The following is a 19,535-nucleotide window of genomic DNA, read 5'->3' as shown; positions in this document are numbered from 1 at the left end:
TTAAAAAATTTTTTTACTGTCAGAGAAGTACTCTTGAGATGGTGACATTTAAAGAGAGACAAAGAATATCTGGGAGGGTGAATAACTTGAGGAAGAGGGACAAGTAATTAAGAGACCCTGTAATATCAGTGTTCTTAATGTGTTTGTAGAATGCAGAGTTCAGTGTGTCTGGACAGGAGTAGCTAGGGAGATAGCAGTGTAGGGAATATGATTGGAGAAATGGGATGGTTCCGATGTTCGATGTGAAGCACCTAATACTCCAACTTCTGTGTCCCATTCCCAGAGTTTTTTTCTGGGGTTGGAGGAAAATTTTTGTTTCCAACAAGTTATCAGGTGATAAGTACTGGATCAGGGAGAAGAGGTTGGATGCAGGGAGACTGTTAGGAGGTAATAATCTGAAAAAAAGAGCTCATACACAGGCTTAGACTGGGTTGATAGCAGTGGGAAGTGATAAGTAGTCGGATGTGAGTTATATTTCGAAGGCAGTATCCTTAAGATTTACTGTTGGATCTAAGTCTGAGGTTAAGAGTGAGAGAGGAGTGAAACAAGATGAACATAGTAGAGATACATGATGGGGAATAGTGTATATCAGAGGTTCAATTTTGATATGTTCATTAGGATATACTTGATAGAACATTCCAGTGGAGAGGTGAATTGGAGGAGAGTTTCAGACCATAGACAGGTGATATATTTGCAGTGTATCTAGAGGAATAGTATTTAAAGCAGAGGGAACTAGATCAGTAGTTCTCAACAAGGACTTTATCTTCCATATGAGGCTTCTGGCAATGTCCGGAAATACTTTCTGACATCATGATTGGGACTGCTATTGGATCTTAAAATGCATTTTCTAATTAAAAAATGATCTCAGAATGGACCCAAGACATTCATATAAGAACTAAAACTAAAATTCTTAGAAACAAGCAAGTATAAATCTTTGGACTTTGGGCTAGGCAGTGATTTCTGAGAAGAGACTAACAACACAAGCAACCAGTAAAAAATAAATTGGACTTCATCAAACTTAAAGGATTTGTGTCTCCAAATTGATTGAATGAAGAGGCAACCCAGAGAATGGACAAAAATACTTGGAAGTCATGTCTGTTAAGAATTTAGTATGTAGGATATATAAAGAACTCTCACTACTCATTTAAAAGTCAACTCAAAAAAATATATTAAAAAAATAAAAGTCAACTCAATTAAAAAATGGACAAAGGATTTTAATAGACATTTCTTCAGAGAAGATAAACAAATGGCCAGCAAGCCCATGGAAAGATGCTCAACGTCATTAGGGAAATGCAAATTGAAACCTTAATCAGATAGCACTTTACATCCCACTAGGATAGTTATAATCACAAAGACAAAATGTAACAAGTATTGGCTGGAATTTGCCCTTTAGTGATGGGAGAATAAATGGGCACACAGTAGTTTCAGAAAATTATAATCCTTGGTTGATGGTATCTTTGATTAAAATCAACCTTTTTTTTTTTTTTTTATAGAGGCATGTTTTATTTATTTATTTGTTTGTTTGTTTGTTTATACAAGCACTGGGTACAGTCAGAAGCGCGGGAGGATGAGAGAATTCACCAGAGCCAGAGCGGGGAGCAGAGCAGGCAGAAGGACCAAAGTACACTGCTGAGGGGAGCAGCGGGCGGCAGGAGAGGTCTGCGCGCCATGTGGGACCCTCCTCTGGTGGCCGGGGAGCAGCCGGGGATCGAACCGGTGCCGCAGAGGCCACAGGCAGCTTCACAACCCAGCGCTCAACCGCTGTGCCACCGGGGAGGCCCTAAAATCAACCTGTTTTAATTTCTTGTCCATCAACCTCTAATTTCTTTTGTCCTTGCATTTCCATCTGCTGAAAGCCCAATTGCTTCATAGCAGTCTCTTGAGAGGCAAAGGGTATGTGTGAGTACCACACTTAGAGCACAGCCTTTTCTGGGTTCTGATTCCAGAGCTGGTGGTTACCAAATCATTATAGGCTTCAGGAGCATCATCCCAAACTCTGCCTAGTTTGACCCAATAGCTGGGGTTGGGGTGGAAGGAGATCCTAGCCAGGGTTAAGAAAGAAAGAAGCCCTATCAGAGCTTAAGGACATAAGATTCACACACTAGAAATGGGTTCATGAGCCCCACCAGAATGAGAAAAGCAGGGTGGTTATTTGTCCAGGGCTACACTACTCAGTTGTCCAGGGGTGACAACTATTAAGAACTAACATTTGTTAAGCAGGTTTTAGTCTCAGCATTTGCATGATTTTTCTCAGTTCTCCCAATCTCATGAAGCAGGCAGTGTCCCCACTTTATTGGAGTGGAGATAAGGAAAGGTAGGAGAGCAAAGTGGAGAGTTCTGCCTGAGGGAATGATGGTAGTGGGATCAGCAGGGTTGAGGAAATCTTTGCTTGGCATCTATTTTGCATCACCGAACAGTTCTTGCCGGACCCTTCCCAGGTCAGAGGCTGGGCCATGGCATAGTTAGGACTGGGTTAGGAAGCATTCCACTGCCCCTTGGCCAGGGACCTGCTAAACCCCTTGGCTGCTGACCCTGAAGGAGTTCTCAAGGCTGGGAGAGCAGTCCGTGCTTCTTTTGTCCCATTTTGAACCACCAGAGGGCAGCACTGACTCATTTCTTCGGTAAGGCCAACCTTGGGCAAGGTTAGAGCAGGGATTCTCAACCCCACCAGACTTAATGGCTCCTTAAAAAAATTCTAGGGTGTCCCTGGTGGCGCAGGCGGTTGAGCGCCACACTGTGAAGCTGTCCACAGCCTCTGCAGCACGGGTATGATCCTGGCCGGCTGAGACTGGTCGGCCGGCAAGAACCCCACATGGGAAGCAGACTTCTGTCTCGCCCACTGCTCCCCTCAGCTGTGTATTTCAGTCAGTCTGCCTGTTCTGTTCCCCACTCTGTCTCTGGTGAATCCTCTCACCCTCCAGCACATCTGGTCTGTACCCAGTTCTTGTATAAAAATAAATCTTTAAAAAAAATTAAAATTGACCTCAAAAAAAAAATTCTAATGCCCCCTTTACCATCATGAAGTTAATTGCTAAAAAAATTAAGCAAATAATAATAATTGTGATGTCATTATTACAAATTATAAATAAGAGGCAAGTAACTTGTAATAAGCTAATGGTTTTAATATGTAATACCCTTGGACTTTAAATATGAGGGTTGATATAAGCCGAAGTCAGGCAGGGGATGTCCCAAACAACCTAGTAGAGAAGGCCAGGGCTCCATTTTCATATGCAAGTTCTATTCACCCAGAAAGGCCCTTTCTTTTCATTGGTAGTCCCCGCACAGATTGTATTTGTAGTTCCTGAGACAAAAATTGCATGTCCTTGTGAAAGAAACAGTAATTGGTTCCAAAACTGCTACTCTGGCCAGAGCTAACCAGTAAGCCAGCAGAATGGCTGCGTCCTTGGGCCCTGGTTAGGATGCAGGGGTAAAAAAGCTTCCTGGAGCCCTGTGAGGAGGCTAAACCCAGTCCATTTAGGTGAGATTCTGCTTCTCTATCTGGTGCTCGGGAATGTATCAATCTCCAACTTCCTTCACCGCTTTACCCAACCTAGCTATCCCAGTGTGCCAGTGGGGCATTGCTGCCCATTGGAAGGTTTTGTTTCATGTCGTGGCCGTAGCAAATCTAGTGTTTCTCCCTGGCCTCCCTAGTGTTTGGTCACTGATGGCTTTTACAACAGAATGCTGGGCTGGCTCACATCAACCTGATCTCATAGAAGTCTCTAAAATGAGGTGGCAGGGCCTCTCTGGTGGCTCGTGGGGTTAAGACGCAACCTATGAAGCTATCCGCAGCCACTGAAGCACAAATTCAAACCCTGGCCAGGGAGCAACTCACATGGCACAGCAGACCTCTCCTGACTCTCCCAGTGCTCCCCTCAGCAGTGTATTTCAGTCACTCTTCCTGTTCTGTTCCCCACTCTGTCTCTGGTGAGTCCTCTCAACCCCCATACCTCTGGTCTGAACCCCAGTTCTCGTATGCATAAATAAATTAAAAAAAAAATAAGTGCTGGGCCTCCCTGGTGGCGCAGGCAATTGGGCGCCACACTGTGAAGCTGTCCGCAGCCTCTATAGCGCAGGTTCGATCCCGGCCAGCCGGCGAGAATCCCACATGGGGAAGCAGACCTCTCCTGTCTTGCCTGCTGCTCCCTTTAGCAGTGTATTTCATCATTCTGCCTGTTCTGTTCCCCACTCTGTCTCTGGTGAATCCTCTCACCCTCCCGCACATCTGACCTGTACCCCGGTACTTGTATAAAAAACTAAGTCTGAAAAAAAAATAGGTGCCATTCTCACAAGTGTGAGATGATACCTCATGTAAAATGAGGCGGTAGACCTGATTGGCCTGTTTGTGCTTCATTCACTCAACTTCCACCTTCACAATTTTTTATATTCATGAATTACTAGCATGCACCTTATTTATGTTTAAGCAACCCAAAGAGAGAGATTAGGAGGTATGTACTGTGAAATGACTTGGTGAGTGATTAATACTGTACACATTTCTGCTCCTGAGACCAGTTTCCAGAGGAAATTGCAAGGACAGTCAGTTTTCACTTATTTATCCAAATACAGGCATAGTCAAAATGTTTTACACAAGGTCTTGATTTATAGCAGTGATTATAAAGTTCCTCTGATCATTTGATTGTCTACATGAATTAAAATTTAAAATTTAAAGTTCCTTCTTCCAGTGTGCCAAAGCGTGATGGCAGAGTATCACAAATTCCCAAAATTACATCCAAACAGGATTCTCAGTTCACTGTTGTTTGCTCTTTTAGAAGTTAGAATATGGTCTTGACAGGATACTGGAACAACTTTTGGGATAGGATAGAGATTTATGCCTTCTACTGTCCTGTACCACTGATGTGAAGTGATTCCATAATTATAGCAATTATCTCTGAGAGATTTTTGTCCACACTGATTTGGATGAAATTTTCTGGAGCTGATGGGGGTTCCAGAGTATCAATTTGAGATTGCAGTAACTCAGGGGGCATAAAATGTCCTTTTCTCTTGAGTAAGCGTTTGGAAATGAGCTCAAATGTCCCATACAGATGGACCACAAAGAGCTTCACCTTAGCAGGCTTTCCTTCCTTCCCTGACTCGTCACACTTACAAGGTGCACAATCTTGCCCTCGGATTAAGATGTCTCTGTAGCTTTTCTTCAGAGCTGAACAGGCTAGAACTACGTGCTGTCCTGAGGCTGTATCTCTGTTAAAAACAAAAACAAAAAGAAAACAACAGTAGAGGGGAGGTGCTAAAGAATGAAGGCATTTAAAATACAGTTGCCCCTTGAATAAGGGTTTGAACAGGTTTGAACTTACCAGTTTCGTGTAAAACCAACAGCATCAGTAGGGTATGGGCAAATACGAAACAGTACTATGTGTTTTCCTTAAGATTTTTTTAGTAACATTTTCTTTAGTTTACTGTAAGAATATAGTATGTATTACCCAAAGGACACAGAAACATCAATTCCAAAGAGCACCTGCACCCCTATGTTTATAGCAGCACTGTTTACAATAGCTAAGCTTTGGAAACAACCTAAATGCCCAAAAATAGATGACTGGATCAAGAAGATATGGTACATATACACCACGGAATATTACTCAGCATTCAAAAAAGATAAACACATGCAATTTGCAGCAACATGGATGGAGCTGGAAGGGATCATGCTCAGAGAAATAAGCCAGAAAGAAAAAGAAAAATACCGGATGGTCTCACTCATAGCAGGAATCTAGAAAACCTAAACAAGGGACCAGGAAAAAGAATATAAGAAAGTGAAAATCAAAATCAACAAAAAACTATGAACCAGAGACACTCTATGGGGGGGTAGCTGGTGGGGAGGGGGGGGATGGGGTCAAAATAAGGGGGTTGCAATTGTATGGGGAATATAAAAATAAAATTTATTTTAAAAAAAGAATATAGTATATAATGTATATAATATATATAGAATCCAAAATAAATGATAATCAATGGTTACAGGTCAGGCTTCCAGTCAACACCAGGCTATCAGTAGTTTAGTTTTAGGGGAGTCAAAAGTCATAGGTAGATTTTTCTCACTGCACATGAGCTGGTACTCCTAACTCTGTAGTTGATGTCAATTCTGGGCTGAGGACTCCAGTCAGTCCTGCTTCTCTGCCAATGGAAAGCATTATCAAATGGTGGTCAAACATCAGGCAGTCCTGGCTTTGAGGTAAAGATCTTCCATTAGTGAACAGAGCCATCTGGGGCAGGGTATTATTTACCTCCCAGAGCATCAATTCCTTATGTTTTTTATGTGGCTAGTTACTAGAGTACCTGCTCACAGAACTGTGGTAAGGAAAAGGTTTATCAAGATGTGTGGTACACTGTGCTGTTTCTGCTCCCATGGGTATAGGATGTGGCTCGGCCTCAGCACGCAGACATGGGTGGCTGCCAGTAGGCTGTACCACACGTGCAGCTCAGCTTAGGTCCTCCATGGCTGTTCAGTGATTTCCATTTCATGGCTGGCTTCTCCCCATTCCTACTCAATGCAGGAAGAGTCTAGAGAAGTTACCAGTGCAGAGCTGGAAAAAGGAAAAATGGGCTCATGGGTGTGGCCAAGGAGAGCAGGATATGAGACATTTCCAGGGATGTACTAAGAGTAAGAACTTGAGCCAGAAACAGAGGTGAGTAATGAGGCACCAAAAGGGGAAAATGAGTATGGTCCAAGACTGCACCGAGAGGGAGTTAACACTTGCATCCAGCCGTTGTGCCTATACTGGGCAGAAGCAACCGGGAAGAAACTTGAATAAAGAAGTGAAGGGTGAGTGCCGGCTTGGGAACTTAGGACAAAGTTTACATCACAACCGAGAATTCTGAATGGGTCTTTGATCTTATGGCCAATTCATAGAAGAGATTCAGTGTGTCATCAGCAACAAACAGGTCCCTGAATCTTCCAGCTCTTTCCAAACCCATGGTGGGAGCTTGCTTGTTCTGGTTCTGGAAGTCTGATCTCTACTGAGGATCTTCACTCCTGCTTCCATTACGGGTCAGTATATTTAATTTCTGATGAGTCTGTTTATGTTAGAGATCCTGAAACCCTAAATACTAACCTATAAATCAAAAGCCTCAACTGTACAAACAAGGCTGCCAGCCATTTCAGTGTGGTGTGAAAGAAGCAAAATGAACTTTAATTAAAAACATAATTTCATATGACTTAGATGGTTTTAGATTATAACACAGGATTTATCTTAGAACTTTATAAAATAGAATTTTATCTTGGCAAGATTTATAACCCATTCCCTGCCTTTTTTTTTTTTTTTTTTAAGAAAAAAATTTTTAAAAGATTTATTTTTTTATACAAGCACTGGGTACAATCAGAAGCTTCGGAGGGCGAGAGGATTCACCAGAGCCAGAGCAGGGAACAGAACAGACAGACTGACAAAGTACACTGCTGAGGGGAGCAGCGGACGTGGCAGGAGATGTCTGTCGCACCACATGGGACTCTTGCCGGTGGCCAGGGATTGAACTGGCACTGCAGAGCCTGCAATCAGCTTCACAGCCCAGCGTTCAACCGCTGCACCACCAGGGAAGGCCCCTCCCTGCCTTTTCTTTATCCTTCTCCATGTCCCAATCAGGATTCCCAGGGGTCAGGTCCACAGATAGGTAGAGGGGGTCCCCATTTGCTCAGAGCTGAGCAATTTGGGACTCCAATCCTGTTGACTTACAAATAATACCAGATCTTCCTGGTTGTTATGGCTTGAAGTAGGGGGAAGAAAAAGTGACTAAACTATGGCACTAATAAGGTGGCATCGTTATTGTTTGCGTACTTAACTAAGGTTTGGATACTGTTCTAAGTGCTAGTGTTCATGCTTCATCTCACTAATTCCTCATAACTCTGAGTAGGAACTATATTTATCATCATTTTCCGGCTAATTAAAATTATTGGTAACTCAATAGAAGGGTATTCTATTTCTGGGATGCTTTATCTGTCAGCTGTGATTTCCAAAGTACATTTTTCTAAAGTACTTTCTGATGGATTTTTATACCAGTGGTTTATGCCAAGGCCTGCTGTACTCTTACCTTAGTAAAATGTCATGCAACTTGCAGAGCCATGGAATCCTGTCCTGAAATTAAAGTAGACACAAATGAATTTTTTTTTTTATAGAGGCATGTTTTATTTATTTATTTGTTTGTTTGTTTGTTTTGTTTATACATGCACTGGGTACAGTCAGAAGCGCGGGAGGGTGAGAGAATTCACCAGAGCCAGAGCGGGGAGCTGAGCAGGCAGAAGGACCAAAGTACACTGCCGAGGGGAGCAGCGGGCGGCAGGAGAGGTCTGCGCGCCATGTGGGACCCTCCTCCGGTGGCCGGGGAGCAGCCGGGGATCGAACCGGCACCACAGTGGCCGCGGGCAGCTTCACAACCCAGCGCTTAACCGCTGCGCCACCGGGGAGGCCCCGACACAAATGAATTTTCCAGGTATTTTTTGTACAGAAAGATAGTCAATCACATCTATCATTGTTAAGGTCCACAGAGATCTTGGTGTTTTTGAGAAACAGGCCAAGCACAAGGTGAGGCACCAAGTCACTGGGCACATTTTTCTGGTATTATCTCATTTAACTCAAGAACCCAAATAGGTCCTACTACCATCTCTACTTCACAGGCAGAAGATGAGGCACGGAGACTAAACCTTTTGCCAAAGGTTATATGAACTTAGTGGCGGAACCAGGTTATCTACACTTTATTATCTCTAGCATAATGCTATTGCATTTAAATTATTACTCTATTTTATGATTCCCTAATCTTTTAAAGTCAAGTGTTGCAAACTATTCTTGATGGTCAAGGCTTAATCACTGCAAACTCACGATGCATTCCTGAGTGCTCTGGAACTAGACCTAATGCCCTCAAGGCGGGGCAAAGGGAAACTAGTGAGACTGAGAGCACAAGTGGAGATGAGCCAAGTTTTTTTTTTTTTACTGAAAATGAAAACAACAGTGCCAGTCCCATTCCATTTCTGCACTTTGGACATGCTTAGCAAATGGGCCTGGCTGTACCCTTCCCATCTCTCAGATGCTCATAGGCCCTGCCCTGCCTCTCCTGGGTGAGAGCTAGTTTTTATTTTATTTTATTTTGCTTAGAAGAACTGAGAGGTAGGCCACAGGTGTGTGTGTGTAGGGGCAGGGAGGAGGGAGTTTGAGAGGATTCACCACAGACTGTGGGGAACAGAACAGACAGATCTACCGAAATACACTACCAAGGAGAGCAGCGGGCGATAGAGGCAAGGTCTGCCGAGCCATATGTGGGTTGGCCCCCTGGCCAGGGATCAAACTCAGGCCTTAGCTGGGATAGCGCTGAGACTTAATATGTAGGCCACCAAGGAGGCCCCTGGCTGACAGGTACTTGATAAATCCATAGTTTGTAACTGGTTAGAGACAGCCTATAAGGAATGACCTCAGGAAGGTGATACAAGAATGAAGTACTAGTCATCCATTCTTTCTTACATTCATTCAATCAAAAATATGCCATAAATACTTTCTGACATTTATTGGGTGTCAGATCCTGGGGATATACAGTAGTTAAAAGAAACAGCCAGTCCTTTGTCCATTTGGAGGTGAAATCTAATTGCAAAGATAAATATTAGCCACATTCTCACTCTGTCCAATGCCAAGCTGCAATTGGGACAAAGGCAGTAGGTCTATAGTGCTCTGAGAGTTTAAAAAGGAGGTTTTCCTGAGGTCAGCAAAGGCTTCTTGAGAAAGTGGCATGTGGGCTGAGAAATAAAGGATAAGCAGGGTTGACTCTATAAAAAAGGAAAGGAAGCACATTCAGGCAGTGAGAACAGCAATGCCAAGGCTTTAAGCAAGGCAGTGGGGGGACTGCCAGGGGCAGTTGGCTCCATTGGCTCCAAGGAAGTAGTGCTGGCACCTAAAGAGGCTACAGGGGGGCATGGTCAGTCTGACCTGACAACCATGTTTGTGAGTTTAGGTATTTGGTCTTAACCTTCATACCAGTGAGAAGCTTCCAAAGGACTACATTTGAATTTGCAAGGAGCACTCTGGCTTTGGGATGGATGCCAGAGTCTAGTGATGGTGACAGTCTTGCATGACTTGGGGAGAGGTGAACTTCCCCATTTATGAGTCACAGAGGAGCCTCTGTGAGGGGATTATATTCTGCAGATTAAACTTCCCAAACCTAGTTATTAGGCAGACCCTGGCAGAGGGGGCATTGCTCCTGATGCTGAGTTCAGAAAGAGAAGTTCAAGGTCAGTGCTAACATACATGGAGGACCAACTGTGTGACTTTCAGAGTACCTGCCCATGAGTTACCTCACTGCACAGGAACTCTCCTACCCCAAGTGCTCACTTTCACCTGCCCCACCCCGGTGGAATGGAGAGAGGCAGACAGTGAAATTACCTGGTCATTCAGTGGTATTCCTTTACTCATCTTCATTCGATTTTCCTCTGGATGGTAGTCGTCTGCATCATAGAATTTCCATCCTAGCTTTAAGAACAAAGTGCGAATGCGTATGTGGCAGGCAGTGCCATGGAGTTACTAAAAATAATGGGTAAATGTAAAAACCACCCAATTACCCTCTTCCCCACAAGCAGCCTGACGACAAGCCCCCAATGTGCAGGAAGGAGGTTTGTAACGGTACTTTACTGCATCTTGCTGGCTGCAGGGCTCTTTATTCATTCATTGCCCCAATGGGTTTCACAAGCCATGTGGAGTTGTCTGGAGTGAGTTTTATAAACCACTTCAAGCCAGAAAAAGGGAGCGAGGGAGAACCAAACAACACAATGGGACACAAAATTGGGAACAGGTTACCTTGGATGCCAGCAGGGTGCCCACACTGGACCTGTGGAGAGGACAGGTGTTCAAAGGACTATTTCCCAATCATCTCATCCTAGGACACGCTGGGAAACAAATGCTGCCCGTCCTGTATTATAACATATTATAACACTAGTAACTTTATGATATTGAAGCAGTGATAGGGTGGTGACCTAGAATCTAGGCTTTAATTTTCTCCAGGAATTTAAGAAACAATTATCCGGTAACTTTATTTTTTTTTCCAAAAAAATCAATATATAAAAACCTCAAGTTTTTTGGTCTCTGTTCTGTAGATGATTATTTTTTACGAATACTGAGTTTACAGAGTGAGAAAATTGTGAGGCTATTGGAAGGAGGATTCTGATGGGTGACTTAACTTTCCCACACCCATAGAAAGTTCAAGTAGCTCATAAAAACATTATAACATTGGAATTTAATGAGACAAAAGAAACACACCCTTAACGCGGAGAATTACCAGCTACCATTATGACTAGCAATGAAATGCTCTCTGTGCAATGCATCTGATAATGACCTGTGCGGACCCTAACAGGCAGCACTTTCAAAACAGGGGAAAAGGACTGAGTCTCAAAACCGGAGATCTGGTTCCAGTTTGCATTCTGCCACCAAATAAGTAACTGTGCTCCTGTGCAAGATAGTCACACTTCTGATCCAGTTTAAGCTGATAAACACTGTTCAAAGAGTGGGGAGAACAATAAATCAGAGGGCCAAATATACTTTCTAAATTTAATGAGGAGTGTGCCAGGCGTTGCAGGAGGGAGCTGGCGCTGCGGCCAGCTTGACAAAGGTCAGTGGGGGCCGGGAACGAGGCTTGCCCCCGCGCTCTGGGCGTGCACACTTCCACCTAGTTCAGGCAAGAGGCCCCAAAAGCGAGCACCAGCGACCGCCTGACCCACCCTAGAGAGTAAGCAGAACCTTTTTATCGATGTGCGCTCTAGCAGCGCTCCTTTCCAAAGGGCTTTTGCTGCAGGCCGGATCTCAGTTCGTTTACGGAAGGGGAGCCCGAGTCTCCGACGTGGTGCTGGGCCAGAAGCCCGGGGCAGCAGGTAGGAAGCAAAGAGGAGGAATCAGGTGTCCAGGTTTCATTTTCCTCTTCAGTAAGGGGAAGGCGGGGGCAATCCCCAGGCCCCCCCGCCCCCAAAGCACCACGGGCAGGGGCGGGTCTGACCACCCCCTGCGCGGTCCCCGCGCCCTCCCGGACCTACTTCCCGGAGCCGCTCACGCCCATCACCAGCACTGCGCTGGGCTCCGCCATCGGCCCCCGTCCGGCTCCTTCCCGCAGCCTTGCAGGGCCGCCCTCCTCACTTCCGGGTCCTGCAGCCCGAAGGCTCATCCCTTCTGGCCCCGCCCACCCGCCAGGCCCAGCCTCCGCCGCTACTGTCGGGTTGCCCCGAGTCCTTCCACGCCCCGCCCCGCGCCCAGACCCCGCCCCCGCACAGGCCCCGCCCCGCCTCCCTTCCACGCCCTCCGAGAGGCCCCGCCCCTCCTCCGTCCCGCCCCTCGCGGCACGCGCCGAGACCACGCCCCCTGCGCCGGCGTGGTACCTTTAAATCCACCCAGCGCTGGGCTCCTGCCCCGCTCCCCCCGCCGCCCTCCCCTCTTCCCAACTCCTCTGCCGGGACTCCCGCTCCCGCCGAGCCGCTGGTAGGTGGGGGTCCCTCCAACCGCCGCTCCACCCGCTGTCTTTTTCCCCCGGTACCCCTAAGTTGCTGCGGGAGGCGGGGTGGCCCGCGCAGGCTTGCGGGTCCAGTGCTCTGTTCCAGTGGAAGTACCGTTTATTTAAATGTTGTTGTAGAAAGAGTAAGCAGAAAATCAGTTCATACTTTCCTGCACCTTGAGGCAATAAGCATCTGGTCCAAAATGATCCTCCCTTCCGAATAGATTATAAATATTTTATGAAGTTGGGATCATGCTGTACACGGAGCTTCATAACCTGGCGCTTTGTCTCAGGGGTGAGAGGTGGGCAGCTTTTGGTGTCAAACATTGGTCTGGCCATACTGGCGTCTGTCATGGCTGTACGGCTGCTACTTAATCTGGCTCTTGTTCACAGGTAAATTACTTAACAGCAAGGAGCACCCTTTAGAGGGCCATTTGCTTGAAAACAATGTGTCAATGATGTGTAATTTAAAATATTTGATTAGGGTTTCCCTGGTGGTGCAAGGGGTTAAGCACCACACTATGAAGCAATCTGCAGCCACTGCATCATGAGTTCCATCCCCGGGCGGCCAGGGAGCAACCCACATGGCACAGCAGACCTCTCCTGCCTCGCTTGCTACTCCCCTCAGCAGTGTGTTTCAGTCAGTCTGCTTGTTCTGCTCCCCGCTCTGTCTCTGGTGAATCCTCTCACCCTCAGCATCTCTGGCCTGTACCCCAGCTCTTGTATGCATAAATAAATAAATCTTTAAAAAAAATTTGATTAAAAGCACTTCCAACCACATTCTGTCCAGCCTCCTTCTCTACTAAAATTCTTGTTACTCTGTGTCCTGGAAAACAATAAAACTGACATAAAAACATCTAATGCCCTGACTTTGTGTTTCCTAGGTATCCAAAGTGATGAGACTTCAGTGTTCCTGGGTTGAGGTGGTACAGATGAAGAAACTGAGGCCTGAGAGATGAGGTGACTAGGCCAAGGTCTTATAGTTTGGTTTTGGCCAATGAACATTTCTTGAACATCCACCATCAGTGGAACTCTGAGGTGACTATTACCCTTGTCAACACAGTAAGTGCCAAAATGAGAGGCAATCAGGTGTTTATTTTGGGATCAAAGAATTGCAATTCAGGAAGAACAACTTCAAGCAGAAACTCAAATAGTGTCTGAGGTGGGGTAAAAGTCAGGGACTTTATATGGAGGAAAAAAAGGATGAGGTAATGGAGGATGGCCTGCAGCTGGCCAGCGGGGAGGGTCCCACATGGCCGGACAGACCTCTCCTGCCACCTGCTGCTCCCCTCAGTAGTGTATTTCGTCAGTCTGTCTGTTCTGTTCCCTGTTCTGGCTCTTGAATTCTCTCACCCTCCCATGCTTCTGACTGTACCCAGTGCTTGTATAAATAAAAATAAATAAATCTTTTAAAAAAAAAAGAAAAAAAAATGTTTCTTCATCTTAAAAAAAAAAAAAAAAAGAGCCAGGGTACAGGCCAGAGATTACGGGAGGTGAGAGGATTCGCTAGAGACAGAGTGGGGAGCAAAACAGGCAGACTGACTGAAATACACTGCTGAGGGAAATAGCAGGCACGATAGAAGAGGTCTGCTGCGCCATGTGAGTTGCTACCTGGCCTCCCGGTTTAGAACTCATGCTGCAGAGGCTGCAAATTGCTTCATAGTGCAGTGCTTAACCCCTTGCGCCACCAGGGAGGCCCTCATTAGTCCTTTTAAACAGGTTATACTCCTTGTTCGCTTCTTGGAATGTTGGTGGCTTGGCTTAGTCCAATGGTCTGGCCCAGTTTAAGGAGGACAGCAAGGTGACCCTTTTTTTTTTTTTTTTTTTTTTGCAGTAGTTTGCTGCTTCAGTCCTGTTAAAAAAAAAGGCTCCAGTTATGTTTGCTTTTTATATCCTCCAGGTACTCTAGGCAGGTAGGGGGATAGTTTAAGCAAACGCTGTAACTTGTGCACTGCTTGTCTAACTCCAGGAAAACAGTAAAGCTGTATTTATTTGAATGTTGAGTCACACTGATTAGCAGAAAGTCTGATTCTTCTCCCCAGATTGCCCTCCCAAGATCTCATATTTGCTGTATTAGTCAGTGTGGTGGCAGGAAGCAGCACTGTCAAGGATTTGGATAAAGGAACTATATGCAGAGATGCCTCAGAGTCAAGTTAAAGCAACAAGGGCAATGTGTTAGTCCCAGTAACTGAGGGATGTGATGCCTTTATGGGGCTACTAGAGACAGAGAGTGCTGTGTAGGTAGGGATGTATGACAAAAAATGTAGCCTTAGGGAGAGAAGCAGACACCACTTATTCACTCAAAAGAAAAGGAATCAGGAGAATGATTCCCTTCCCTTCTCTTGTCCTTTGATCTTCTGCTAGTGGTCAAACTTCAGTGGAGTGACCAAATCCACAGACGAAATCCCAAGTCTTAGTTAAGCGTGTGAATCATTATTTTGGGGTGTTTTTGTGACTGTTTCTAGAAGAGATTTGCAATTTGATTGACAGACTGAGTAAAGTCAGTGCCTTTCATCAATTTGGCTGGACATCCTCCAATTCATTGAAAGTCTGAATAAAACAAAAAAGTGGAGGAAAGGTGAATTTGCTCTGAATACTTAAAGTGGGGCATCTTCTCCAGCCCATGGACATTGCTATTCCTATTCTCAGACCCTTCAGACTTGGATGGAAACTATGTGACTGTGTCTCCAGCTTGCAGACTAAGTACGCAGGTAGCAGGTCTCAGCCTCCTTAATCATGTGAGCCCATTCTTTGTAATCAATTTCCTTTTATATAGGTTTATATAACCTAGTATCTGGTTTTCTTGGAGAACCTTAGCTAATACCAATATCCAGGTATTTATTTTTTGACTTTAAACTGTTCATACACATTTTATATACTTTTATATGTATCATATATCACACACACATGCAACTGGGATCTTCCTTACCTAGTTTACAAAGAGTAAATAAGCAGCAGTTGGAGACTCAGGAAAGCGAGCTGGCAAAGCGGGAATGTGAAATGTCTCATATACTAAGAATCTAAATTGATCTTGACTTTCTTTTTTGCCAGCTTGATTACTTCTTAACTCGCTGCTAGTGTTTCTGCTGACTTTGCACCTGATGGTAGCTATCTCTCACACCAGTGACATTGCACAATACTCCATCAGTATTAGTTTGTGAAAACTTGCAACATTAAATAAGAATTGATTTTAGTTGAAAAATTAAGTCTTTTCAAACAAACAAAACAAAATTACACTCTTGACTATCTTTTAATATCTCTTCTATCTCCTCTGTTAGTGGCAGGTGACTCAGACAATACTAAATGATGACATGCATTTCCTCTGTCCCTTGCTCTCTCCATTCCTCTCTCCCCCCCTCCCTCCCTTACCTTTTCTTTCTCTCTCTCTCTCTCTTTTTTTTTTAAAGATTTATTTATTTATTTATACAAGCACAGGGTATAGTCAGAAGTGTGGGAGGGTGAGAGAATTCACCAGAGCCAGAGCAGGGTACAGAACAGGTAGACTGACGAAATATACTGTGGAGGGGAGCAGCGGGCGTGGCAGGAAAGGTCTGTCGTGCCATGTGGGACCTTTGCTGGTGGCCGGGGATCGAACTGGGGCTGCAGAGGCTGTGGGCAGCTTCACAGCCCAGTGCTCAACCGCTGTGCCACCGGGGAGGCGCTCTTTCTCTTTGTTATTTAAACATACTTCAGGTACATTTTCTCTTACCTTTTTGGCAATACAATAACAATGATAATTTTTACAATAAATCCTCCAGATAACTGAATTTGTCCTTCAAATTCTCTTTGAATGGAAGACATAATTACACTGTATAACTCTTGTAAAAATAGATTCTTTATCTTCTTGAAGATTAGTTAGTTGACTGTTTTGGGTTACTGAAAGCATGCCATCCTTTGGAACTTTTGCTCTAATGGTGAATGTATTTCTTTCAATGTTAATTCTTTTAAATGAAAAAAGCATTGCTGCGTTGTTCATTATTTGGTTCCTCTCTCTTACTCCTTTCTTCTTCTTTTCTGTGATAAATTCTTAGTTACTTCAAGGGCAAGAGGATATGGGTTTCAAACTTCCTTAGTTAAAGGACCCTTAATCCAATTTCTTTGCTCACTGCGAATCACAATTAGTGTCACACAGTGTTTGAGTTTACTAAGCATTCAGTAGTTTCAGATGGTTCTGCAACTACAATTTCTTTGTGAAGATTCAGAAAGCATGAGGATATTTTAGTGTCCTGGGTCATCATTACAAATACCAATCATTAATAGAGTATTTAGTTACCTAACCCTGCCCCTGGCTATTGTCCTCCCCCCTGAAATTGCACCCCCCGGGGTAGAGAGAGAGGCTTATAGTGGGGTCAAATGCAGGGTACAGAGCACTTAATTTTCACAGCCTTGTGAGACTGGGATTTACCAGATGAGAAAGCAGGCACAGGAAGGTTAAAGGACTAGTTAATAAATGATGAAGCAGGGACTTGAAAAACTGCTTGATTCCAAAATCCAAGATCTTTTCAGTTTTAACCATAACATCACATGACCCAATATAATTTATACTAAGAGCTTGTTTTCAATAATGTCCTATTTATGATGGAAAATTCTTTTAAAAATCCTGTTTTTACAGCATATACCTTTTGTTTTTCAAAGATAGGATTAAGAACATTTCAAGAGAGAAATATATATATATTTAAGTACAAGATTATGATATTATAAAAATTGTACATTTAATAGAGAGCCATATTCTTTAACACAGCCATAGTTAGAAAAGGTAATGAGAACAAAAGCTTAATGAACTGAGTCAGCAGTTAACAAACAACTCTTAACACAGCAGTGCTTTGTTAAAAGTATCTTCTCAATGCTCCTCTTGTATCCATGACTATAGGAGCCATGTCTGTATGCTTAGCATCTGGTACTGTGCCTGGTATATAGCAGGTGCTCAGAATACACCTGTTGATTGAATGACTAGGAGGAAGAAGGAAGCATGAAGAAAGAAAGAGGGATGGAGGGAGAGAAGCTGGGTGTCACTTGCTTCTGGTACCTCCTTGGCAGGGATTGGCATTGACTTTAAGGAAAGCCCGACCTCTAGTGGATAGTTCATAGGATGACCTGGACTGAGAAAGTGGCAAGTAGAAAGCAGTTTTGTCATGTATCATCTTTGCCCTCCTCAAATCCATTCCTTCAGCTTGTTTCTCTGTGCCCCTGAGCATATCCCATAGTTTTCCTATTCCTCCTGTTATCAGCAGAGTATAGGGTATGCTTCCTGGCTTTGCAAGACCATAAATTTGATTTTTATTGTTTATTCAGGGTTGATTTGGCTTGGAGAAGTGACCAGAAGGAAACCCACAATAAGTAGCAAATATGGAGACATTTGTTATGTATAAATTTCTGTTACAAAGTGTTAGTTTTTGGTTATTTTGAACTTGAGCAGCTGCAGGAGGATGTTGAAGAGTATGGCCAAGGACAAAGAGACCCTGGCCAGCCAAAAAAACCTTAATGCTAAAAACAAAGCAAAACCAGTTACCACTAATCTTATGGAGACAAACACTGTAAATGATTAAAAAGCTAACAGAGTGAATTATAGATATACAAAAGGAACTTGCACTGGAACAGCTCTGGAAAACCTTCCATAGGCCTCAGCCAATGGTGGTGGCTGGCACAAGGAGGCGTCTTGCATTGGTGCTTGTTACTTCCCCATTTCACTCCATCCCTCACTCCTGTTCCAGGGATCATGACCCCAAATCAACTGCATGGATTCAAGCCCAGTTCTCAGAGTTTGCTTCATAGGAGCCTGAATATTTGGCCCAAACAGCATAGGGCCCACAAAGCTTTCTTTTCTGTGAGGTAATGGACTTACTCTCACCTCTCTGTCTGCTCTTAATCTCTCCCTAGAGATATTTGCTTGAAGACATGACTCTGAAGACTGTGGTTAGCATCTTACCCGGAACAGATGTCGTTTCATGGAGGGCCCATAGTCCTTCCATTGTTCACATGCAGCTTGACCTCCGAATCAAACCAGACCACTGAGAACAATAGGCTAGGGAGACCCTTGTAGACTGTCTTTAGTCAACTACCCCTGGGCCTCCTGCCACTGTGTGAAAGACATGAGAGAGCAGCTGTTGAAATGTCTGAGATGAAGGAATAGAGATATCATCCTCAGTCTCCCAAGAGTCTGCTGTGTGGACCCATGAGGAAAACCTGTCTCAGACCACAAGAAATGACAGGAAAGGCTGTGCTCTTCTGAGGTGATGGCTTGGGTTTACCTGGCAATAGATAATCACTTTCCCCCTTTTGTCCAACTTCTAAGGAGTTTGCATCACAGCTACTAAAGAGGGCCTTTGAATTGTGCTCTGTATGGTCATTCTATGACTAGCTTCTCCTGTTTTCTTCCTTCTCCTTCTCTTTACCCACCTTCTCAACTATTTCATTTCCCCCTCTTACATACATCTGTGGAGGCTTCCACAACTCTTCGTTTAGGATCTAGGTGGAGCACAAATAAATTAGGGTCAGGGAGGGAATCTGCTGAGAGTGAGCAAGTGCAAAAAAACAAAGACTGAATAGACATTTCTCCGAAGATAATATACAAATGGCCAGCAAGCACATGAAAGATACTCAGCATCACTGATAATAAGGGAAAAGCAGATCAAAACCACAGTGAGGTAGCACCTCACACCCATTAGGATTTTTAAAAAATAAAACAGAAAATAACAAGTGTTGGCAAGGATGTGGAGAAACTGGAACTCTTGCACACTGTTGGGATTGTAAAATGGTACAACTGCTTGAGAAAAAACATCTTGGTGGTTCCTTAAGAAGTTGAAGCTGGAACAACCATATGATCCAGCTGTTCCACTTCTGAGTATATATCCAAAATAATTGAGGACATTTTGCTAAGTCCAATAAACCAGTCACAAAAAACCAGTGTATGATTCTACTCCTATGAGCTATCTAGAGTAGTTAAAGACAAAGAAATAGAAAATAGAATGATGATTACAAGAGGAGTGGGTGGGTGGGAGGAGTTGAAACTGTATAGCTTCAGTTTTGCAAGATGAAAAGTCCTAGAGGTTTGTTGTACAACAGTATGAAAGTACTACTATTTC

At 44.1% G+C, this 19,535-nt stretch overlaps 1 protein-coding gene and 1 long non-coding RNA gene across 6 annotated transcripts; one reads left to right on the top strand and one right to left on the bottom strand.

The window, feature by feature from the left end:
- Positions 1–4,022: 4,022 nt before the first annotated feature.
- IDNK (IDNK gluconokinase) lies at positions 4,023–12,117 on the bottom strand. 5 transcript variants are annotated; one of them, XM_037494164.2, is made up of 5 exons: positions 12,002–12,117; positions 10,776–10,806; positions 10,365–10,451; positions 8,032–8,075; positions 4,023–5,199 (listed from the first exon to the last, which is right to left on the bottom strand). In XM_037494164.2, the coding sequence occupies exons 1-5, from the start codon at positions 12,049–12,051 to the stop codon at positions 4,836–4,838; spliced, it is 576 nt and encodes a 191-aa protein (XP_037350061.1). In that variant the 5' UTR covers positions 12,052–12,117; the 3' UTR covers positions 4,023–4,835. The 5 variants fall into 5 exon arrangements, with proteins under 5 accessions (XP_037350061.1, XP_054545155.1, XP_037350062.1 ...); XM_054689180.1 differs by having other exon boundaries at positions 4,024–5,199; positions 10,365–10,447; positions 11,998–12,013; XM_037494165.2 differs by lacking the exon at positions 12,002–12,117 and adding an exon at positions 11,712–11,939 and having other exon boundaries at positions 4,024–5,199; positions 10,365–10,447; positions 10,776–10,887.
- A 277-nt stretch (positions 12,118–12,394) lies between these two features.
- Positions 12,395–19,269, top strand: LOC129144818 (uncharacterized). Its single transcript, XR_008549499.1, has 3 exons — positions 12,395–12,440; positions 13,338–13,515; positions 18,331–19,269. It is a non-coding gene; the product is annotated as an uncharacterized LOC129144818 (long non-coding RNA).
- The last annotated feature ends 266 nt before the right edge of the window (positions 19,270–19,535 follow it).

The sequence above is a fragment of the Talpa occidentalis genome, unplaced genomic scaffold (genome assembly GCF_014898055.3).
Source record: "Talpa occidentalis isolate TD23 unplaced genomic scaffold, MPIMG_talOcc4v2.1 talOcc4.7, whole genome shotgun sequence".
Taxonomy (NCBI): domain Eukaryota; kingdom Metazoa; phylum Chordata; class Mammalia; order Eulipotyphla; family Talpidae; genus Talpa; species Talpa occidentalis.
This window is presented reverse-complemented; position numbering and strand designations above follow the sequence as displayed.